Source organism: Bos grunniens, chromosome 19 (genome assembly GCF_055505025.1).
Source record: "Bos grunniens cultivar Pamir isolate PY7600 chromosome 19, Bosgru_T2T1.0, whole genome shotgun sequence".
NCBI classification, from domain to species: Eukaryota; Metazoa; Chordata; class Mammalia; order Artiodactyla; family Bovidae; genus Bos; species Bos grunniens.
This window is the reverse complement of record NC_141183.1, coordinates 34,505,334-34,529,087: the sequence shown is the minus strand read 5'-3', so window position 1 is coordinate 34,529,087 and position 23,754 is coordinate 34,505,334. Positions and strand designations below refer to the sequence as shown.

At 45.3% G+C, this 23,754-nt stretch overlaps 2 protein-coding genes and 1 long non-coding RNA gene across 11 annotated transcripts in view; 2 read left to right on the top strand and 1 right to left on the bottom strand.

Annotated features, from left to right (window-relative positions):
* The window catches only part of CFAP52 (cilia and flagella associated protein 52), a 25,745-nt gene extending 4,928 nt beyond the window's left edge, over window positions 1-20,817 (top strand). Inside the window, exons 4-14 of the mRNA XM_086358885.1 lie at window positions 1,224-1,352; window positions 2,161-2,260; window positions 3,131-3,247; window positions 5,486-5,586; window positions 6,104-6,274; window positions 9,179-9,327; window positions 11,206-11,351; window positions 14,002-14,153; window positions 15,437-15,539; window positions 19,244-19,355; window positions 20,445-20,817. Of these exons, the coding sequence (XP_086215011.1) occupies window positions 1,224-1,352; window positions 2,161-2,260; window positions 3,131-3,247; window positions 5,486-5,586; window positions 6,104-6,274; window positions 9,179-9,327; window positions 11,206-11,351; window positions 14,002-14,153; window positions 15,437-15,539; window positions 19,244-19,355; window positions 20,445-20,620 (1,456 nt within the window). The 3' untranslated portion in view covers window positions 20,621-20,817. The remainder of the gene's footprint in view (window positions 1-1,223; window positions 1,353-2,160; window positions 2,261-3,130; window positions 3,248-5,485; window positions 5,587-6,103; window positions 6,275-9,178; window positions 9,328-11,205; window positions 11,352-14,001; window positions 14,154-15,436; window positions 15,540-19,243; window positions 19,356-20,444) is intronic.
* Window positions 18,502-23,754, bottom strand: LOC147352040 (uncharacterized). 3 transcript variants are annotated; one of them, XR_015147897.1, is made up of 3 exons: window positions 23,618-23,754; window positions 21,818-22,027; window positions 18,502-19,362 (listed from the first exon to the last, which is right to left on the bottom strand). It is a non-coding gene; the product is annotated as an uncharacterized LOC147352040 (long non-coding RNA). The 3 variants fall into 3 exon arrangements; XR_015147896.1 differs by having other exon boundaries at window positions 21,818-22,141; window positions 23,618-23,742; XR_015147895.1 differs by lacking the exon at window positions 23,618-23,754 and having other exon boundaries at window positions 21,818-22,682.
* The window catches only part of USP43 (ubiquitin specific peptidase 43), a 51,629-nt gene continuing 50,982 nt past the window's right edge, over window positions 23,108-23,754 (top strand). For all 7 annotated transcript variants that reach the window (XR_015147890.1, XR_015147889.1, XM_086358876.1 and 4 more), the window contains exon 1: window positions 23,108-23,752. Coding sequence is in view for 5 of the 7 variants with exons in the window: in XM_086358876.1 (XP_086215002.1) it covers window positions 23,252-23,752 (501 nt within the window). In the remaining 2 variants the exon portion in view is untranslated. The remainder of the gene's footprint in view (window positions 23,753-23,754) is intronic.

Genomic DNA, 23,754 nt, shown 5'->3' with positions numbered 1-23,754 from the left:
GGCAAAGTAGAAGGGAGCAGCAGAGGATGAGATCGTTAGGTAGCATGACTGACTCAATGGACATGAATTTGAGCAAACTCTGGGAGATGGTGGAGCACAGAGGAGCCTGGCAAGCTATACCCCATGGGGTTGCAAAGAATCGGACACGACTAAGAGACTGAACAACAACTGTAAATATTCAACGTCAGTCTCCCAGTCCATCCCACCTCTGCTTGTAACCGGAAGTTCATTCTCTACATCTGCGACTCTATTTCTGCTTTGCTTAGCAAATAAGTTCGTCTCTACCATTTTTCTAGGTTCCAAATATAAGCAATATTATACAATATTTTTCTCTTTCTGACTCACTTCACTCCGTATGACAATCTTTAGGTCCATCCACATCTCTGCAGTGATTCCAGGGTTTAACGTAATACCCTCTCCCCTGCATTCTTGATATCATTAACCAAGCACTATCAATTTAGGACTAAATTGTATGATTACACCCAGAAAGATGCAAAGGTAAGCTACAACATGTTTGTGTGTGTGCTCAGTCATGTCTGACTCTTTTGTGGCCCCAAGGACTGGGGCCTGCCAGGCTCCTCTGTCCATGGATTTCCCAGACAAGAATACTGGAGTGGGTTGCCACTTCCTACTCCAGGGAATCTTCCCGACTCAGGTATCAAACCTACATCTTCTGTGTTTCCTGCATTTGCTGCTCTTTACCACTGAGCCACCTGGGAAGCCCTGAGCTACAACAGAACTGCTCTTAGTGTGGTCCCCAGACCAAAGCACACCAGAGACTTTTTAGCAAAGCAGATTCTCAGACTCCACCCCAGACCTACTGAATCAGAACGTCTGGGGGCAGGTCCTAGCACTTCCTGCTTTGGCAAGTCCTCCAGCTGAATCAGCTACATGGTATGGTGAAGTTTGAAAACATCCCTATGTCATTCTCTTTTATTGCTTCTAATTAACAATTTTTTTTTTTTTGCTGGAGTATTTCCCCAAGGGAATTTTTTACAAGCGATAAATGAGTGGTAAACTTTTATGCCCTGCCTGTCTCAAAAATCTCTTTATTTTAGTAAGAGACTTAGCTGTCTGGGGGTTGGGGGGATGGTCAATATAATTCTTTCATTTCTTTGTTAGTAACCTCTTGTATTTCTTTCCTTCTAGAACGGCTAAAAGAGCCATTTCTTATTTTGAAAGCCCGTTTCCCCCTGATTCTCTTTGTCCTTTCGTCTGAGCAGTGTGGTAGTCTGGAGCATAGCCAAGAGAGAGGCCATCTGTGGCAGCCCCGCAGCCGGCCTCAATGTCGGGAACGCCACCACAGTCATCTTCTCCAAGTGCCGCGACGAGATGTTTGTCACTGCTGGAAAGTACGTGTCTGCTGTCAAGGTTTCTAGAACATGTAAATCACCCTATTCGCTTACAAAGAAAACACGGTCATTCCAATTATGGGGAACGTGGTTTTCATCCTGAAAAAAGAGATTCCATCATAATTTTCACACGAAAAATCCCAGCTGATGCTATCGGTAGAGAACCTACCTGCCAATACAGGAGCGAGTTTTTAGCACGCACGTAAAAATTATTTTGGCTGGAAGTCCTTTTAAATACAGTTATTTAATCATTCTGTGCTTCCTACTGAAAAAGTTCTGCTGATTGGCTAAATCCATTTCTGCCTCTGGTCTGCCTATTACTGATAACACACTGCCCACAATCTGTGCTCACACTCAGGGCGTGTGCACACTCAGTAACTTAGTCATGTCCAACTCTTTGCAATACCATGGACTGTAGCCCACTAGGCTCCTCTGTCCATGAGATTTCCCACGCAAGGATACTGGAGTGGGTTGCCATTTCCTTCTCCAGGGGATCCTCCTAACCCAGAAAGAAAAAGTTACTGCTCTTCAATAAGATTTCTGGTTTGGTACCCATCTATACTAGATTCTCTGTGACAATTCCAACTTCAGGAATTCATTATACCAAATCAAATGAGAAAGCCTGCAGATGCTAGTACTTCGGCATCCAAATGACGACTGTATCTTGGGGAGACCACCAGGCCATAACAAATCCTCAAAAATACCTAGTTCTCTTCCTTTCAGCTTCTCCTTCAAAAGACTGCAGAAAACAGAGAAGAGATGAAGGATTTATTAAATGGGTCTCCAGTTGATTGTTTCTTTTCTCTAGCGGGACAATTCGAGTATGGGAACTGGATCTCCCAAACAGAAAGATCTGGCCAACTGAGTGCCAAACAGGACAGATGAAAAGAATAGTCATGAGCATCTCAGTAAGAATTACTCTGTTATTTTATGTAAATATTAGTACAAGTCCTTGTTAACAGTACTGAGCAAGACAGGGGTATGTGTGTGTGTGTATGTGTGCATGTGTGTAAGTACATGTTCTTTGGGCTGGGGGTGGGGAGGGGAGCCCTGGACATGGAGGGCACTGCCTGGGGAGGCACAGGTGAGGGAGTCTCACTTCAGGAGCTCCCGTGGGAAGCTGGAGAGGCTGCCTAGACACAGCTCTGGGGGAATCTGTTTCAGTGGACCTGAACTGCCATCAGACCCCAGGAATCTGCCTCACCTGGTGGGAAGCAGGGTAGCCAGGAGGTGCTCAAGGCCCACAGCACCTCCTGTTGCCACTCATGTTATTTCTGCACAAGAAATAAAGTTTCTAACAATGAAACTCCTTGTTGAAATGCAGTCTCCTCCACAAAGAGGGATTATTCATGTGTCTTTAATGTGGATTCAGATATTCATGCATATAACCCCATTCTCCACTCGTTTTATGAATGTAGACTTTGGGAAATAGGAAATAAAGCAAATACATATTCTCTCTGGAGGAGCACACCTTCACCCTAGGAGCCCTTCGGAGATGCCTCAGGGAGTGCATGCTAATAGCAGACACAAGTCCATTTCAGTGAAATTCACGCTGATTGGAGTCTGATGTTTCATACAGTTCTGAATTTGGCCCTGATTCTGCTCCCCTTGAAGGTGTTCTTACCCATCTTCAAGTCTGAGGAGACAGAAGTCACCTCAAGGACTTTTGGAGGTCTTCATAGGGTTCAGAGAAAACTCATCCCCTCCCTGATCAGGGGCTCCTGGGCATCAACTGGGCAAACCAGGTCTTCAGGTTTCCTTGTCTCTCTCATCCCCAGATGGCTAATGACGATAGCTTTTTCTACCTTGGCACCACCACTGGAGATATTTTAAAAATGAACCCCAGGACAAAGCTGCTGGCAGACACAGGGCCTGCAAAGGACAAGTTCAGTCTGGTGAGTAGAGACCATCAAAGTCTGCTTGCCCTGCTGTTTTCTAGTGATTTCCCCCTGCCACTGTTAGCACAGACTTCCATCAAGGGTTGTGGGGAGAAACAACACGTCTATGGTGCACCCAAGGCCACACTGCAATTTGCAATGTTCATTGACTAGTTCGATCAAACCCTCATCACTGGTGTATATTCAGGATATCCCAGGTGTCCTCAATTAGGGGTCAGAATCACACTTTTTTTTTTTTTTGCATCTTCAAAGCTCAAGGCCTGTGGCTTTGTGATTTGTAATCACATCCATTCCAGCATTTGGGCAGTCCAGTTGCCATGTGTAAGTGACATGTGCTCTTTGATTTACAAGACTATCTGTCATTTTTTTCTAATCTAATAACTAGATCTTAAACTTTAGCCTCAGCTGACATTTTAAGTCATGAGCAAGATGTAGAAATTGTTCATTGTTTATATTTGCAGAATTCCTAACAATTCAGGTTAAAAGTCCAATAAGAGACTTTGATCTCCAAACCAAAATAAAAAGCCTACCATCAAAGGGTAATTGGACAGAATAAGTGCTGTTATTTCCAGTGCCCCCAGAAAGTTACAGGGCTGTTTCTACTAAACTTTGGATTTCAAAGCTTCTTTCAGGTTCTGCACCTATCTATCTCATGTCTGATAATGGAACAGATGGTTCAAGCTTAGATAATTTTCCACTTAGCTGATGGTCCCAAGAAGCTTTGAAATATTGCACCGTGTTGCTGGGAAGGTGTTAGAGTTTTCTAAGTCACATAACCACTTATTATTCAGCTTTTAAGAATGGGAGAAAGCTGCAGTATAGGTAGAGTCGAGTCTAGCAATAAGCAGAGTCTAGGAGAAGGCAATGGCAACCCACTCCAGTACTCTTGCCTGGAAAATCCCATAGATGGAGGGGCCTGGTGGGCTGCAGTCCATGGGTCGCTAGGAGTAGGACACGACTGAGCGACTTCACTTTATTTTTTTACTTTCATGCGTTAGAGAAGGAAATGGTGACCTACTCCAGTGTTCTTGCCTGGAGAATCCCAGGGACGGGGGAGCCTGGTGGGCTGCCGTCTCTGGGGTCGCACAGAGTCGGACACGATTGAAGCGACTTAGCGGCAGCAGTCATAGGCACAGGCCAAATCAGTGTTTTTCAAATGATTTTTAGGAGAGGGATTCCAATATATTCAACAGATGAAACCAAATCAGATCAGGCTGAAGGAGGGCAAGGTTGAGAGTCCTGCCAATTCTGACTCTGAAAGGCTCCATGGGTGAAAATTCTGACCTGGATATTTTTGCTGAGTACTTGGAATGTCAGTGCTTCTCCAGAAAAGATGCTGACTGTCTCAGTGTTCTTCAAACCTGTGGCACTTAAGTTTCTCCCATGGATGCTTTAGTGCTTAATTCAGGTGTAAAGGTAAATTACATAATATAAAGCAATGTTTCCAAGATGCCCGTTACACAAGTGGAGAGATATCATTCTTTCAGGGCAAAGGGATTGGAGGTATTTGTTTGAATATCAAGACAGTTGGTTTGAATATCAAGTAATTCTTCATCTTTCTAACCATAGAGCCAACTTTTTTTTTTAATTTAGATTTTTGTTTTTTATTGAAGTATTCAGTTGGCCAAAAAGTTCATTTGGGTTTTCCATACATCTCACAGAAAACCCCAAATGAACTTTATGGACAAACCAATATAATTAACTTACAATATGTAGAGCAAGGGGGCTTCCCTGGTTGCTCAGTGGTAAAAAATCTGCCTGCCAAGTAGGAGAGATGGGTTCAATCAGTGGGTCAGGAAGATTCCTCTGGAGGAGGAAATGGCAACTCACTCCAGTATTTCTTGCCCGGAAAATTCCATGGACAGAGGAATCTGGCAAGTTGCAGTCTACGAGGCCACAAAGAGTCACTGAGCATACATGCACACATACATATACATATATGCCCTTTCTTTTGGATTTCCTTCCTATTTGGGTCAGCACAGAGCACTGAGTTCCCTGAGCTCTATACTGTAGGTTCTCATAAGTTGTCTATTTTATACATAGTATCAATAGTGTATGTGTGTCATACAGAGTAAAGTTAAGTCAGAAAAACAAAAATCGTGTATTAATAGATACATGTGGAATTGAGAAAAATGGGACAGTTGATCTTATTTGCAAAGCAAAAATAGAGATGCATAGATTCCTAATGATGAAACCATTTAGCTTTTTTTCCCTTAATGTTCTCTCTCCCTCTAGGGAGTGTCAGCTATCTGTTGCCTGAAGATGGGGGGTTTGTTGGTAGGCTCTGGAGATGGATTGCTGGTCTTCTGTAAAAGCCCCAGCTACAAACCTATCAAGTAAGTTACCCCACAGGGTTTGGATGAGGAGACACCCTCTAGAGAGAGGTTTGCTTAGTCGGCAACTAAATGATGTGGACAAAGTGATATTTGGTTTAAAACAAATCTCATCTTGCTATTAAAATGAGTAGCTGGAAACACAGTAGATGGTGGTTTTTGCCAATGAAAAGATTCCACTTGTTAGACATGGAGTGAATGAAGTGTTTTTGGCCATGGTCATTTTTACCCATTTATTTGCCTGGAATGTTCCCTGTATCTAAATCCTACTTGTGTTCCACCACCCATTTAGAGGGACATCTCACTGTAAACTTCCTTGATTATCATAAACCATGTGGGCCTCCCCCTTTGCTGACCATGGGCACTTGATATTCTAACTCCTGCCTTTCCAACCGTGTGATCTCCTTGAAGGCAGGACTCAGGTTCTTATACCTAATATGTATCCTCTATAATGCTTCAGACAGTTAATAAATGCTCATCAATTGAGTAAATCTTCTTCACCTTTTGCTTCTCCTTAAAGGAAAATCCAGTTACAAGGTGGAATCACCTCTATCACACTTCGAGGGGAAGGACACCAGTTCTTTGTAGGAACAGAAGAATCACACATTTATCGTGTCAATTTCACTAATTTCAAAGAGACTCTCATCACAACTTGTCACTTTGAATCTGTTGAGGACATTGTCTTCCCATTGTAAGTAAAGAGTAAAAAAGTGATAAGAATGTAGAGATTTGATGCCATGTGCAAGGAAATTTAATTTTATTAACACATTTTTCACCTACTAACCTAATCAATCATGATAAATCATAATGTAATTTACATTATGTTTATGTGTGGTGTGTCTCACCACAGCAAAGATTTGAAACAGCAGACCAGTGTTACAGCTTGGTTACAACTCAGAGTTTTATTCAGCAAGCAAAGGATAGTACATCTTCAAAGCGTGAGGGTGGGCCGACCCCAAAGGAGAGGCCTCAATCCTTGGCTTCCTCCATTTATTCATTTGTTTCCTCCCTGCTGAGCCTGCCCTGTGCAATTGCGCTAGCCAAGAAGGGGGTGTGTTTGTTTCATCTGAAGTTCTCACTCCAGTCCATGGATTTTCTTTTGTTCTATTTTCAAGGTCTTTTCCCTTTCTTTGTCTTTTAGCCACCACCCTTTTGGACTCCTTTTTGCTATTCTGACTACCTAACAATAATAAATTATTATTTTTTTCTCCATGAATTTTTCTATTGTAGTGAATTATGTTAATAGATTTTCTTTGGCTTTTACCAAGCAGCTACATTCATTTTATAATTCAAATTTGGGCCTCTTTGGAATGTTGGCTTTTCTAGTAAATTCATCATGGAAAGGGTGAACAGACTGGAAAAACTTTGCTGTTTTCCACTGCTGTCTGGAGCACAACTTAGTAATGCCTTTTTTCAAACATCTTTCAGGTCGTTTGTTTGCACCTCTTGTGTCTTCCAGATTTGGCTTGCCTGATGGCAGTGGCCATAAGATTAAGAATTCCTCTGAACCTAGTTGCTATATATATTGGTAAATCTCTCACAAGACAGTGAAACATATAACCATGAGCAGTTTTAATGTCAAACAGAGCTGCCATCAGAGTCTGTCATTATTTGATTATGAAATCTATTTGTCTTTGGCGAGATTTGTCCCATAAAGTTGGTCACAGTTTTTGCTCTGAACTTCTTCAGTAATTCATTTGAATTTATAAAACTCAAGATCATTGTTGTATAGGCAGCAAGGCTCTTTGAAAACTTGGTCCTTGAGGTCACCAAATGTAGTTTTGGTTTCCTGAGCCTTTGTGATTAGGTCCCTCCTATTTCTAAAAGTGAAAATGGCTGGTGCCTCCCATCAGGCGAATTCTTATTTGAAAATTGGTCATTTCCTTTCTGTGTCACTTTTCCTGTCTTTTTCTAAGGAGCTTGGTAGAATCAATCTGTAAAATACTTGGTCCTGGTGTCTTCTGTAAGGGTAAGTTTTTACATGTCTTTTCAATTTCTATGCAGTCTTTAATCTAATCAGGTTTCGTACCCCTTTCTTTTTTTTTTTAATAGCTCTATTGAAATATAATTTACATATCTTAAAATTCACCCTCTATACAATTCAATGGCTTTCTTAGGGGTATATTTACAGAGTTTTGCAACCATTATCATAATCAATTTTAGAACATTTTATATCCCCCTAAAGAAACATCCTAGCAGTCACTTTAAGTCTCTAAGGTTCAGCTTTCAGCCACCCAAACTAAGCACAGTTGGTTAATGTAGTCAGTTAAAAAAGCTCTCAGATTCATCCATATAGTGCTGACCTCAAAAAGAGAATCTTAAAATTTTTTAAAAAGAAAGAAAAAAATAGAATTTGAAAAAGAAAAGTAGTGTCCTCTCTGGTCTCTGCCTCCTGTTTTTTTGTTTTTTTGTTTTTTTCCTCTCGAGGTTTCCTGCACCCCCCATGTGTAGAATTCAACTGGCACACAGGAATTGGGGCAGTTTTTAATAATCAGAATTTAGGTCTTCCTCTTATGATTCTCTTGCTGCCAGGGTTTTCCCTTTAAATTCCAGATGAATTTTCCAGCCCCTTACTCTGATGGCCGGCACCTTTAGTCAGTGAGGCTGTGATTTTTCTGCTACTTTTTTTCTGTGGTCACCATACCTAGGGAGTATGGGGCATCTCTGGTTAGAAAATCGCACAGTAATGATTCTTAACCCTTTCTAGTTGCACTTAAAAAAAAGGTATTTATTTGTTTTTTTGGCTGTGCCAGGTCTTAGTTGATCTTTGTTGCTGCGTTCAGGATTTTTCTTTTTTTTTTAGTTGCAACATGTGGGATCTAGTTCCCTGACCAAGGACTGAACCCAGGCCCCCTGCATTTGGAGTATGGAGTCTTAGCCACTGAACCACCAGGAAAGTTCCCCAGTTACACTTTCACAAGAGCAAGCTCTTCTTGATTTCTATTTTAAAATATTTTCAGTGTCTTCGGGATTTGGCAGCCTTGTTATTGTGTTCATTTTATCTGGGTTTTATAATAGTTATTTGTGAGAAGGTTTGTGTGACGATTTCACTGCTCCAAAATGTGGTATTTTATTTACTAATTGTGGCCAAGCAGTGCGCCTTGTGGGATCTTAGTTCCCCAGCCAGGGACTGAACCTGGGCCCCCAGCAGTGAAAGCTCCCAGTCCTAGTAACTGGGCCACCAAGGAACTCCCCATCAAATGCCATTCTGCACAAGGAATCTGTAAGGCCATTAAGCCTGAGACAATAGGCATCTAAAAGCATCCTGGTGGCTTCCCTGGTGGCTCAGATGGTAAAGAATCTGCCTGCAATGTGGGAGACCCGGGTTCGATCCCTGGATTGGGAAGATCCTGTGGAGAAGGAAATGGCAACCCACTCCAGTATTCTTGCCTGGATAATCCCATAGGCAGATTAACCTGGCGGGCTACAGTCCATGGGGTTGCAAAGAGTCGGACACAACTGTGCAATTAACACTTTCAAAAAGCATCCTTCCCTACATCCTCAAGAAGCCCGTTTTAGCGTCAAACCTGCATCTGAAAAACACTGTGCGTCTTGTGCAGCTGCATGTCTCACTCCCCTGGTGGCTTCTCTGCAGCGGCACCGCTGAGCTCTTCGCCACCTGCGCCAAGAAGGACATCCGAGTGTGGCACACGCTGACCAACAGGGAGTTGCTGCGGATCACCGTGCCCAATATGACCTGCCATGGCATCGATTTCATGCGGGACGGCAAGAGCATCATTTCCGGTAAGGTCGGAGTACCAGGTTTGACTTCCGGTTCCGGCTGTGGCTTTGGTTCTTGCTAGTCTTTTCCTACCAGGCTCCGTGTGAGGATGAACTGGCGTGGCCTCCCACGGGTCACTTGCTTTTCATCTAGCCTGTTTTTGGAATTCCCTTCCAGCTAGGATTCTTTCTGAGCTAGGAATTACCAAACAGCAATTTCTCTTCCCCCACATTGCTTCATATAGCATGTTGCTTTCTCTCTGGCCAGGAAAATTCAGTTTTCACCTCACAGGGTGGATTTGAGGCCTTAGCGAGTCCAGGATTCTTGTGTGAGAACCCTTTTTTGTTGCTCAAGAGATTAAAAACCTGACTTTAAGTTATAGCTCCAAGGGAATTTATTTTTAATTCAGTTGATTATATCGTGCCAAAATATTTTAACATGAATTATAGACACCATGATATTCTATTTCTGAAGACTTCAGTATGCATCTCTGAAGATATTTGCCTATAAAATAATAATTTCTTAATATCATCTATGTTCAATCCATGTATAAATTTCCCCAACGGTCAAAAGTGAATTACTGGTTCACATCAATGAAAAGTCAAGTGAGTCTTTCAGCTCAGTTCAGTCGCTCAGTCGTGTCCGACTCTGCAACCCCATGAATTGCAGCACGCCAGGCCTCCCTGTCCATCACCAACTCCCGGAGTTTAGCGGCAGGTATTAAAATGGTGATATCAGGGGAATTCTCTGGAAGCCCAGCTGTTAGGACTACATATTTCCACTGCAGAAGACACCGGTTCGATCCCTGGTCAGGGAACTAAGATTGCATGTGCCTGGATGCAGCCAAAACAATCGTTATAATAATATAAAACGATGATATCAGGAACCATCTCACTGCCCTCTCTTCTTGGCTTTGTCTCCTTGTGCTGCTTCTACCTTGGGGCATGTTTTCTCCACATAGTGGTCCCCAGGAGCTCTTGGTTTGCATTACACTTAGAGCTAACAAATCCTGGGGTCAAAAATCTTGATATCATCATCACTTCTCTTTTTGTCTTATACCAAAACCCCATTTCTCCTGCTCCAATGGCTCCTTCTTCAGAGTATATCCAAGATTTCATGCATCTTATCATCTCCACCCTCATCTCAGTCACTACCACCATCTCTCTCCTAGATTATTCTGGTAGCTTCCTACCAGGACTCCTTGCTTCTGCCCTCACCTGTCACCTTTCTTCCACGATCTGCTCTCAATACAGAAGCCAGGAAATTCTTTAATTTGTAAGACTATGCCATTTCTAGTACTCAAAGGTTTTTTTCCTTTTTAAGACTTTTTTTTTTTTTTTTTGATGTGGGCCATTTTTAAAGTCTTTATTGAATTTGTTACAATATTGCTTCTGTTTTATGTTTTGGTTTTTGGCTGGGAGGCATGTGGGATCTTGATGTTAGCTCCACAATGAGGGATTGAACCTGCACCCCCTGCACTGGGAGGCAAAGCCTTAACCACTAGACGGCCAGGGAAGTCCGCAGGGCTGACATGCTTTTAAACAGAACTCTTCTGGAAGCTGACTTCTGATCCCTGGTTGACATCCCAGTTGCAATATCAACCATCTAGTTGACTGTGCAAGTTTTACAGCTCATGGGAGAGGTGGGGGATGGCCTCCCCAACTAATGTCTCCTGGGTTGGGGTACACCAGGAGGCAGGCTTAGCTAAGGCGAGCCGTTCATTTCCTTTGGGAGGTGTGACCAGTTTGGGGAATCAGGGAAAAGGGGGCTGTGATTCCTGGCAGTGGGTGGGGGACTGGCCTCTTCCCTCTATCACCACCGCTGTCCCCTCACATCCTGTCTCTCACTTAGGATTTAGAGTATGCTCATCCTGCCTGCCTTCTCTTTCCCTTTCATGCCAGCGTGGGATGATGGTAGAATCCGAGCCTTTGCCCCGGAGACAGGCCGACTGATGTACGTTATTAACAATGCACACAGGATTGGCGTGACCGCCATCGCCACCACCAGCGACTGTAAAAGGGTCATCAGCGGCGGAGGAGAAGGGGAGGTACTGTTCTCCAGGGCTGAATCTTTTAAAAATAGTCACATATTCAGAGCAAATGCCCCATTTGTTATAGTTCTTCAGTCAGAAAATCGTGTCTGATTCTTCGTGACCCCATGGACTGCAGCACGCTAGGCTTTCCTGTCCCTCACCATCTCCTGGAGTTTGCCCAAGTTCATGTCCATTGAATCAGTGATGCTATCCAACCATATCATCCTCTGTTGCCCTCTTCTCCTTCTGCCTTCAATCTTTCAACTGCCCCATAACAGGCCACTAATTTGATTTTTTTCATCTGTACTAGGAGTCAGGCAAGACCAAATTAAGGTTTTGATGAAACTCTGAAGTCCATCATACATTAAAGTTCTAATAGTATAAATACACATATCAATATATTTGTTCCCAGAAAGGACATTTAGGATAAGGACATGAAAGCATTCTATATAGAATCCAGCTAGGGACCAAGTTGGTGTTTTGCCAGAGGTTTGGAATACCTTTTTTTCCCCTTCAAAAACCATAGTGAAGTTGCTCAGTCGTGTCCGACTCTTTGCGACCCCATGGGTTGTAGCCTACCAGGCTCCTCGGTCCATGGGATTTTCCAGACAAGAGTACTGGAGTGGGTTGCCATTTCTAAATTGTCTTTATCTTGTCTTTTAAAGGAAATGCCATTTTTGGACTCAATTCTTTAATCTACCCATACACTTTGACCATCATTTTAAAATTATTACACTCAATCATTTTCTTGCATCATTTCAAGGAGCCTAAAATGTCTTTTCATACATCTCAGTATCTCCCTTCCTTCTACTCCCCAGGTTTTTTTTCCATCCCAAAGCCTTCCTTCTCTCAACATAGGACATTACATTTTCCTTTCCTTTCTCCATGCTATCATAGGAATGACCTAAGGAGAAGAAAGAGACAGCATCTTCATATAGCCTCTGGCAGAGATCAGACCAAACCAGTTAGTGTCTGAGTGTTTTAGTTTTGGAGTCACACTCAATTTTCTCAAATTTCACTCCCACCACTTCCAAGCTGTGTGACCTGGGCTGTGTGCTTTAACTTCTCTGTGATTCAGTGTCCTGTAAAAGTAAAGTGTGACGTGAAGATAGCAATTCTGATATTAATGAGATACTTTACACCCTTTATTTTGCACTGTCTTCAGAGCCTGGTGTGCCTTTCATGGTCAGAGCACATCTTCTAGACAAGACCTTGCAGATGCTCCACAGACCCGCCCAGCCCTGAGCCATCTCCCTCCTCTCTGGACCCTTGCAGCTCCATTCCCTTCCGTCATTCCTGCAGCCTAGCTGTTGCTAACACCCGCAGCATCCTTGCTTGCTCCCTCAGCCTTTGGGGGCATCTGCCTTGCTGAGGAGGGCTTCCCAGGTGGCTCAGTGGTAAAGAATCTGCCTGCCAATGCAGGAGACATGGGTTCGAGTCCTGGGTTGGGAAGATCCCCTGGAGAAGGGAATGGCAAGCCACTCTAGTATTCTTGCCTAGAAAATCCCATGGACAGAGGAGCCCAGTGGGCTGTAGTCCATGGGGTGGCAGAGTCAGACATGACTGAGCACACACATATGCACCCGCGTGGCTGAGGAGGGCTACTGGAGGAACTTACACATTACAAATTGGTTGCCCCTGACCCAGGTTAGCAATCTTTTCACAGTCCCCCCTCCCATTTCCATTGGCTACTAAAGACCTTTCCTTCCAAGAGACATAGTCTTTAAGGTCTTTTTAGGTATGGGAGGCCAGGGCTGCTGGTCCACAGGTGTGTACTGGTCTGAATGCAATGGTTGCTAAGATACACTTGAGTATTTTACTTCCATTTGCATTGGTAAATGGCCACTACCTGAGTTGTGAAGACCCTAGTTTTCCATTTCATGTTCAACTAGACTATGGCTCTTTCATTGTCTTGTATCACTTACACAAAATGATTTCTACTTTCCTTGTTTTTCCTAAGTCCAACACATTCATTATAGGAAGCATCTGACTGTGAGCATCTGACTACATGATAATGTTTTCTGGTCTAGCTGTGACAGCATGTTTATCCATTACAGGACCCACTGTTATAACCAAATAACTTTCCTTTTTACTTACCCTTTTTTTATTACAGTTAGGGCATCAGTTATGAAATTTTGTGTGTAGGTAGTCATATCACCTCTGCATTTCATTTCAAGTTGATAGAGGGGTGTCAGACAATATTTGTTATTGAAAGTGGGTATTGACTTTGATGGGGTTGAGAACCACTGATTTTAAACGATTGAAACTGAGCAGCTTATGTGAAAGTTTAAATATGGCCCTGGGTACCCAAGAGATTCCCTGATGGCACCAGAAATTTGATAGCAGTGCTCAGCAGAAACGAGCAGACATTATTATTTCACTTGGTTCAGCAGCAGCCCTTGCTTTACTGGTTTTAGCAGCGGGGGCCTGGTAAATTTCTCAGCCCTAAAAGTAAAAATGGATGTAGGCTCCTGGTAGGCGTCTTCCTGGCTCCATGAAAGAATATTCCCGCCCTGCAACTTGATATCCCCACCCCACTCAACCAAGATGAGAACAGGGAATTAGAAAAACAAATCAGGCCCAGGAGGTGAGAACACTCTTGGGATCTGTTTTTCATCAGAAAGTCCCAAGTTGGAACTGAGAGCCTGTGCTTTGTGGCTTCCAGGTGAGGGTGTGGCACATAGGCCACCAGACCCAGAAGCTGGAGGAGGCACTGAAGGAGCACAAGTCCTCCGTGTCCTGCATCCGGGTGAAGAAGAGTAATGAGGAGTGCGTCACAGCCAGCACAGACGGCACCTGCATCATCTGGGACCTGGTGTAGGTACCAGTGATGGGGAGGACCACTGATGCAGAATGCAGTCCCAGCTATTGAACTCGAGGGAAAACTCAAACAAAGGGCAGAAACCTGCCTTTGGGCAACAGGAAAGGGGTGCATCTCAGAAGCCATTCATCTCCATGACTGTTGAGGGTTCACAGATACTGGTGGAAAGGGCAGAGCTTCCAGAAAGAGCTGGACCTTAGAAGTTTCTTGATGGATAGGGAAGTAGCTCTCTAGATACACAAAGCAAAACATGGTTTAACTTACACTAATGCAACTCCCTGGCTCAGTGTAAAGGATCTGCCTTCCAAGCAGGAAACACTGGTTCGATCCCTGGGTCAGGAAGATCTCCCGGAGAAGGAAATGGCAACCCACTTCAGTATTCTTGCCTGGAGAATCCCATGAACAGAGGAGCCTGGTGGACTATGGTCCATGGGGTTGCAAGGAGTTTGACATGACTTAATGACATCACTTCGTGGGAAATAGATGGGTAAACAGTGGAAACAGTGTCAGACTTTATTTTTTGGGCTCCAAAATCACTGCAGATGGTGACTGCAGCCATGAAATTAAAAGACGCTTACTCCTTGGAAGGAAAGTTATGACCAACCTAGACAGCATATTGAAAAGCAGAGACATTACTTTGCCAACAAAGGTCTGTCTAGTCAAGGCTATGGTTTTTCCAGTGGTCATGTATGGATGTGAGAGTTGGACTGTGAAGAAGGCTGAGCACCGAAGAATTGATGGTTTTGAACTGTGGTGTTGGAGAAGACTCTTGAGAGTCCCTTGGACTGCAAGGAGATCCAACCAGTCCATTCTGAAGGAGATCAGCCCTGGGTGTTCTTTGGAAGGAATGATGCTAAAGCTGAAACTCCAGTACTTTGGCCACCTCATTCAAAGAGTTGACTCATTGGAAAAGTCTCTGATGCTGGGAGGGATTGGGGGCAGGAGGAGAAGGGGACGACAGAGGATGAGATGGCTGGATGGCATCACCGACTCGATGGATGTGAGTCTGAGTGAACTCCCGGAGTTGGTGATAGACAGGGAGGCCTGGCGTGCTGCGATTCATGGGGTCACAAAGAGTCGGATATGACTGAGCGACTGAACTGAACTGAACTGAATGACTAAATAACAATAATACAACTGCCCAAGAAATGTGTAAATATTGATTCTCCTTCCATAGACCAGATGGCTGGGTGGCCATGTCACAAGCCAGGCTCTACTGGTAAATAAGATTTCTCTAGAAGAGAATAGTGATTTCACAGCTTTCGGATCTGTTTTTCAGGCGTCTTAGGAGGAATCAGATGATCCTGGCTAACACCTTATTCCAGTGTGTCTGTTACCACCCGGAGGAGTTCCAGATCATCACCAGTGGCACAGACAGAAAGGTAAGGGTTGGGACCTTTCTGGTTCATGAGAAGAGCCATGGTGCCTCGTGGCCACGGGTGCAGGCTCTGGAGCCAAGCCACGCCAGTTCGGAGGATGGGAGTGCCGGTGATCCTCTGCGTCACTTTGGAAATGCTGTGTCATTTTCTTGGGTGCCTTTGCTTCATTGTCTGCAAAATGGATGTGACGACACCACTGACCTCATGGATTACAGTCATGCTTGACTTTAATCAAGCTTGTTTTCATATAGTGTGAAAGTGAAAGTTGCTCAGTCGTGTCTGACTCTTTGTGACCCCATGGACTATACAGTCCATGGAATTCTCCAGGCCAGAATATGGAGTGGGTAGCCTTTTCCTTCTCGAGGGGATCTTCCCAACCCAGGGATCAAACCCATTACAGGTTTAATGATCCTGCATTACAGACAGATTCTTTACCAGCTGAGCCACAATGCTAAAAGCTGAGGGTGAGGGCTGGCACAGAGCAGGCACTTAGTAAGTACTGGTTTTGATTATGAGGAAATTTTTAGGGCTAGAATGGAAGTGCCATGTCCAAAGCAGTTGTCATGTGATTAAATTCAAATTGAATGACAATGGAGCTCATCTCTCAACACTTCATGCTATAAGTGAGTGCTCAGTCGTGTCCAACTTTTTGTGACCCCATGGACTGTAGCCTGCCAGGCTCCTCTGTCCATGGGATTCTCCAGGCAAGCATACTGGAGTGGGTGGCTGTTTCCTCCTCCAGGGCATCTTCCTGAGCCAGGGATCAAACCCGTGTCTCCTGCATTGCAGGCGGATTCTTTACCCACTGTGCCACCTAGGAAGCCCTCATCACCCTACTTCATCAATATGTTAAAAACCTCTTTAGCTGGGGGGGTCCATGTCCTTGGGTGGAAATCGGCCCTTCTTTTGGGGGGAACATTTCCTCCTCAGAGTGAGCAAGAGGCTTCAGGAGAGAGGGGCAAGGAAGCTGGTAGGGTGTCTCCCATCCTGCCAGCCACATCAGATCCGTCAGATCTTGGCCTGATTCCCTGCCAATCCAGGTATTGGGTTTGGATCCCCCTAATTTAGTCTTTGAGATGCCTTTGAGATAATTGAAGAGGAGGTTGCCTATTTATTGTTTTGCCAGCTGCAGTCTGAGATAATGGAGTGAAAAGTATAAAAATAGCATGGGCAAAGTTCTAAAGGGACTTGCCCTCCCCACCCCCACGCCCATAAATTTGAATCCAGAAGTGGGGATTTTTCCTGTTTAAGCTTCCCAGGTGAGTGGGAACTACAGCCTGAAGACCCTTTCTTTCATTGAGGCAGTCCTAGCATGGGATGGAAAAGAATTTCCAGACACGGAGCATTTCAGAAGGGAGTGAGTTTACTAAGAACAAAGCACAGATACAGCGGGCACTGTGAGCGCAGCGGGCCAGCCCCACAACAGGCCCAGGAGAGTCGACAGTTTTCATGAGTTAACAGCCAATTTCTATAGCCTCAAGACAAAGAAAATTCCTGGGGGAAAGCTAGCGTCAGGTGGTTGGTTGAGGCGCTTTAGGGTGTTTACTGAAGTGGGCGTCTTTGTCTAATTGGGAGTCAAGAAGCTTGTTAGTGATAATCAGGGGCTTTTGGCAATGCTTACAAAGGGGCTCAACTTCAGAGGTGTCCTTGGTTCTGGGCTGTACTTCCATGGCCTTGGTACAAGGCCTTGCATCTGTGATCTGGGGGCAGGATTCAACAGCTTTGTCATAAAAACCCAAGGACGGCTGCCTGAACCAACCAGACAGAGTGTTCTGGGAAGGCTTGGAGAGCTGCATCCTTTCCAGTCTCTAGGTTGTTAGTTTCTTTGTGTCGCATCTGTCCAAATTGGCCCACACCTGCCTATCCCCTAATGCACGCTTGACTTGTGGTCTAAGTGGGCTTCCTCTGGGAACTAGGATGGATAGATATTAAGGAGCTAATCACAACGTCATTATAAATGCTCTGCTATACGATTCATATCATTTCTAGATTAGGGTGATATCTGCTGTATTCTAGGTTTCAGCTTATGAGACTTGAAACAGTCCATCTCCCTCTTATTTGAATTTTGACCAGACTATTCCAACCATAAATCACAAATCTGTCAAACTAAGCGCTAGGCGCATGACAGTGTCCCTGCTGTCATGGAGGCAACTTACTTTCTGTATTAATTTTGGGTGGGAGGGGCTGGAGTTGAACAGTACACATGTGACAGAGTCCATGAATGAGCAATGAGTAGTAAGTGACCAAGATGATACAAGATGGCAAAAGAGCTACAAATACATAGATCCGGTTATAGGATACTGGCTGAGAGAAGGAAACTGCTTTAGGGAGGCTGGTCAGCCAGCCCTCCTTAAGGCGGTGACACTTGAGCTGAGGCCTCAGTGCCAGGGGGATGTAGCCATGCTTTGATCTCAGGGAAGACCACTTCTGGCAGAGGACCCTCAGGAAAGCCCAGCTGAAGATCACTTTGACTTCCTTGGTCAAGGAAACTAGTAGTCAAGCACCAAGGACTTACATGGATGTGATTCCTGAGAAACAAAGATTTTTGGCATGCCCCCCCACCCCGGCCCCCTGCTTTTTTTGTTCTCACTATGTGGCATGTGGGATCTTAGTTCCCCAACCAGGCAGGGATTGAACCTGTGCCCCCTGCAGTGGAAGCACAGAGTCTTAACCACTGGACTGACTACCAAGGAAGTCCCCTCAGCATGCTTTTACACTTGTTTATGCTTTTAGTCTGAAAACCGAAATTTATTGTTAAAGCGATCCAGCATCAATAGAAATTATAAAAAAAAGAAAAGAAAAAAATTTTAAATAGCATACACAATTTCTAGCTAAATTCAGAGGAACATAGATTCCTGGTGTTCATGACTGAAATACAGCAAGTTTCCATCAACACGAAAGACAGAGAAAGTTCCGGGTGTAATACATACCTAAGTTCCCACTCCCAATTTCCGGTCAAGGGCACTTTTGTTTAGAAAGAAATTTTATTTTTGAACAGGTTGTACATTGACAAGGTTCAAAGTTCAAAAAAGTATAAAAGCAGTATATTCAGAGAAAAACCGTCGCTCTTTGAGCTCCTGTCTCCTATCCACCCCTAACCTAGTTTCATGGCCCAGGAAGGTGGCAGGGGTAATATAATAAGTTTCTGTTTAAACCCGTCCCTGCAAAATCTTCTGTTGCTTTGAGTCTGAAGAGAAGGTGGGGATAAGTGTGGGGTGAGGAAGAAGGAGGGCCAGCCACAGCGAGAGCTGACTTTGTAAGGCCCAGTCTCCAGAATTTTGCAGAACCGCTCATTCTCCAAGCTGAAGGCCCTAAAGAAATTTCATTTCCCCTCCTGCCAAGCCTAAAGAAAGCTTTGCTCTCCTCCTTTAAGTGCAGAATTGTGCACTGGCCGGTTTCTTCTTCCCTTTACAGCTTCCTCCAGGCTCAATCTGCTCCATCTAACCAAAAAGCGCTCTCTGTCTCAATCCAGTTTACCAGCATATCAACATCTCTTTAAATAGAATGCAAATTTAAAAGCCACTCCTAAAAATATTAAAATGATTTCTCCATCCCCTGCCTTAGCCTATTTATAATGTCAGCCGATACATCATCCCTGAGTATATTTCTGCTGCCTACTATATAAAGTAGAACCTTCTTTTGTTGGCGTGTGCTTGGATGATTCCACTGAGCTGAATCCTGCCCCATGCTTCGTTCTCCAATTCCAGATTGCTTACTGGGAAGTGTTCGACGGCTCAGTCATCAGAGAGTTGGACGGTTCCTTGTCCGGGGCTGTCAACGGCATGGACATCACAGTGGAAGGGGTGCATTTTGTTACAGGTCAGTCCTGGAATCAGAGAAGAAAGCCAAGCTTAGCTTATTTAAATGGAAACCTGGAATTCCCTGGCCAGGGGGCAACTGCAGTGACCCCAGAAGGGTCTAAAGGGCAACGAGGTTAGATTCAGGCCTGTGCACTGCAGCCTATGTGGCTGGGAAAGAAAAATCCAGAAGTCACATTTCAATGAGAAGACACATTTGCCTACGAGCCTGAGGGGCACAAATAAAAGCTAAGCTTCCACGGTTTGCTTTTTCTTTGTGATGGGCAGCAATGATATGTGCTAAGTCACTTCAGTCATGTCTGACTCTTTGCAACCCCATGGACCGTAGCCCACCAGGCTCCTCTGTCCATAGGATTCTCCAGACAAGAATACTGAAGTGGGTTGCCATGCCCTCCTCCAGGGAATCTTCCCAACCCAGGGATCGAACCCTGTCTCTCAGTTCTCCTGCATTGGCAGGCAGGTTCTTTACAACTAGCGCTACCTGGGAAGCCCTACTTCAATTAAAAAAAAAAAGATAGAAATAGACCTTTACATAGATGGGCTATCCAGCCTGCCTTGCTGTGATGTTTCCTACTGAAGTCTTTGATGCCAGGCTTTTCAATCAGCATGTCCAGGGGGCATTTGCTACACAATGTGCCCATTGCAACAGCATCAGTCTTATTTTTTACAGCCTCTTTGAGTCTTCAGGACAGTAACCAATTAATGTTCTAAATCAATGAAAGTTTCACAAATACATTTACATAAAGGAGGATATAAAAGTAGACACAGTATAATCCCAATCGCATATTCAGCTGTGTAACTGTGTAACTTACAGAGAAAAGACCAAAAGGAACTAAACCAAGAAGTTACTGATTGTTATCTCTGGGTGGTGGGATCAAGGGTGATGTCACCTCTTTACTTTTTTCCCCCCAAATTTACTGCAACAGTTCTAGATTTTTCCCAGTCAAGGAAGAGTGTTTATAAAGATAGGTTTTTTCTTCCTTTAAATCATCACATGGGGAATGTATTGAAAATGGTCGTTTTTAAAAATCAGGACTGTTTTCTCTCTGTTCTGTTGCAGCCATGCCATATAACTGTTTGTCTGTTTCAGGTGGAAATGACCATCTGGTCAAGGTCTGGGATTACAATGAGGGTGAAGTGACCCATGTTGGGGTGGGACACAGTGGCAACATCACCCGTATCCGGATAAGTCCAGGAAATCAGTACATCATTAGCGTGAGTGCCGATGGGGCCATTTTGAGGTGGAAATACCCATTTCCCTCATGAAGCAGCAGAGATCTCCTGGATTCACAGCATCAATTACCATCTTGTTGAAGAAGCCTGAGACTCCTAATCTTGCTTTCTCACACCTGTGTTTTTGTTCTTTGATCAAAATATTTTATCTACAGGTTTCTCCTTTCCTTTATAGAATGCATTGCACATTCTTGAATTGTATATTAAAATTGAGATGTGTTCAAGAATAATTAATCTAGACTGTTTTTTTTCATTATGAGTAAATTCCCAGTCGTTGGTTTCCTATCCTAATCTGTTCCATGAGTCTGCAAACCCCACAGCCCTTCCTCACAATTTGTTGCAGATAATCATTGCTGTAATTCTCTAAAAACAAAGAAGGTGAGTTTATTTTCTTTTTAAAAAAAATTTTTTTTTTTGAATTGAAGGATAATTGCTTTACAATATTTTATTGGTTTCTGCCATACGTCAACATGAATCAGCCATAGGTATACATGTGTTGCTAAGTCGATTCAGTCGTGTCCGACTCTGTGTGACCCCAGAGACAGCAGCCCACCGGGCTTCCCCGTCCCTGGGATTCTCCAGGCAAGAACACTGGAGTGGGTTGCCATTTCCTTCTCCAATACATGAAAGTGAAAAGTGAAAGTGAAGTCGCTCAGTCATTCCCGACTCTTAGCGACCCCATGGACTGCAGCCTACCAGGCTCCTCCGTCCATGGATTTTCCAGGCAAGAGTACTGGAGTGGGGTGCCATTGCCTTCTCTGAGGTATACATATGAGTTTACTTAATTAGCATTTCATTGGTCAAGCTGCCTTGGGCAAGATGTGGGTTTGAGTCCAGATCTTGGGTAGGGTTTTTGTTTTGTTTTAAGTACTTTCTGATACTTTTATAAAGTAAGAATACTGGAGTGGGTAGCCATTCCCTTCTCCAGGGGATCTTCCCAACCCAGGGATCAAACCCAAGTCTCCTGCATTGCAAGGGAATTCTTTACCATCTGAGGCACCAGGGAAGCCCCAAAGCAAGAATATCTGCTCCAAAAATTATTGTTATAATTAAGTGAAATAATATATTAAGGCATCAGAAGAATTCATGAGACACAGGGCAGAAAGTTAAATATGAATTGTGCTTTCTAAAATAAAAATGTGAGTTAGGGACCCTGAGGGTGATTATCAAAGGTGAAATCTGATAGGTGCTTTTCTGCAATTGAGCATAAAATCTTTCTCCTCTGCTTACCATTAGAAAGGTGATGGAACTTGTTTATTGACTGTCCAACCCAGTATCCTTTTCCAGGGAAGGTAGACGAAGGCATTTTTTCAGAAACACGTCAAGTTTCTAATTCACAGAACAGTCTTTTCTTCTGGGCATATTCTTTGTTCTTTAATGCTGCTGCTGCTGCTTCTTTTTTTTTTTTTTTTTTCTTTCATCAGGTAACCTGCTGCTGCCCTATTTGATATGTCAAGGTGGATATTTAATAAATGATGACCACATATTCATCAAACAATAAGTAACATTTCAGGGCACTGATGTAATGACGCATCCTGCTGATCTCTTGTTGAGCTAGAAACGGATGAGAAATTCACTTTGCAAGACTTCGTCGGATTAATTATAAACCTGACAGTTAGAGGACAGGTGAGCGGAGTCCCCCAGCGAATCCAGGGAGAGGCTATACCAAGTCAATTCTTATTGGGTAGCAATCCAGTTAGGATTTTGCTTTAAGGAATGAAAGTGTGACCGCGTAGGGGGCGCGCCAGGGAGCCGGAAAACTTCCTCGTAAGCAAATACTGAGGTTGGAAAAGAGCGAAGCTGCGGGATTGGCAGAACCCGGCTTCAGTTCCGGTTTCCCTGTTTATGGGTCTATGGCCTCAGCCCATGGCGTTAACCTCTCTGAGCCAGTTTGTCCACCAAGCTAAACTGAGGATGATAAGGTCTCGCTTGCAAGTTTTGATAAACTCTAACCTGGTCTAAACCACGGCCATCCCGGGTGTTTCTACACACGCCTCCCAGTTCTGGTCTCAGGATGGCGGGTCCCGCAAAGACTCTGCCTCCCCAGCGGGGCAGACGGGCTGGAAGGAGATGGTGCTACTTGTCCGCACACACCTGAACCTGCGGAGGAACCAGCGGTTCCAAAGCGCTCCCCACCCCGTCGCCGCTCCCTGTGCGCGTCTCCCTACGCCCGCGGCTACCCTTTGGGAAGGCTTCACCTTCGCCTGGACGTCATTCCAAGAAACTTAGCAAGAGCCAGGGTTTGCAGTTTACCAGGTGTTCATATTTATCATTCCTCTATTATTTTCACAGCTTGAAGGCTGGGAGAGGACTAAGAGCAGAGGTTAAATTTGGGTCGGTAGGTTTAGGAGAGATAAGGAAAGGGGAGGAAAGCTGAAAGCCAAGCCTCAGTGCTTTGATTCCGGGTCCGAGCGGCGGGGGCGGGACCCGGAGGCGGGTCGGGGCGGTGGGGCGCTGCCCGGGGCGGTCTCTGCAGCCGGATTCCCGCGCGGGGCGGGGCAGCCCCGCCCTTAGCTCCGCCTCCGCCCGGTCCCGGCACACCTGGCCCGCAGGTAGCCGGCGCCTGGGCACCTTTCCGAGCCTGGAAGGGCCTGCCGGCGGCTTGTCCCCCTGGGGTCCCCGGGGGTTGGAGGCTTGGTTCCGGGAGGGGCGCTGGCAGGAGCCATGGACCCAAGCGCGGGGGCCGCGGCCGAAGAGGAGCCGCCGGCGCCCCGGGCCCGCCGCCGCCGCTCCCTGCGCCGCCTGTTCGGCCGCTTCCTGCTGGCGCTGGGCAGTCGCTCCCGCCCTGGGGACTCGCCGCCCCGGCCCCGACCCCAGCCCCAGTCAGGACACGGCGATGGCGACGGGGAGGGGGGCTTTGAGGGTCCGGATCCCGCCGCGCCCGGAAGCCCCGGGGAGGAGCGCCCGCCCGGACCCCAGCCCCAGCTCCCCGCCGGCGACGGGGCGCGGCCCCCGGGAGCGCAGGGCTTGAAGAACCACGGCAACACCTGTTTCATGAACGCCGTGGTGCAGTGTCTGAGCAACACCGACCTGCTGGCCGAGTTCCTGGCGCTGAGGCGCTACCGGGCGGAGCCCGGCCGCGCCGAGGTCACCGAGCAGCTGGCGGCGCTGGTGCGCGCGCTCTGGACTCGCGAATACACGCCCCAACTTTCCGCGGAGTTCAAGGT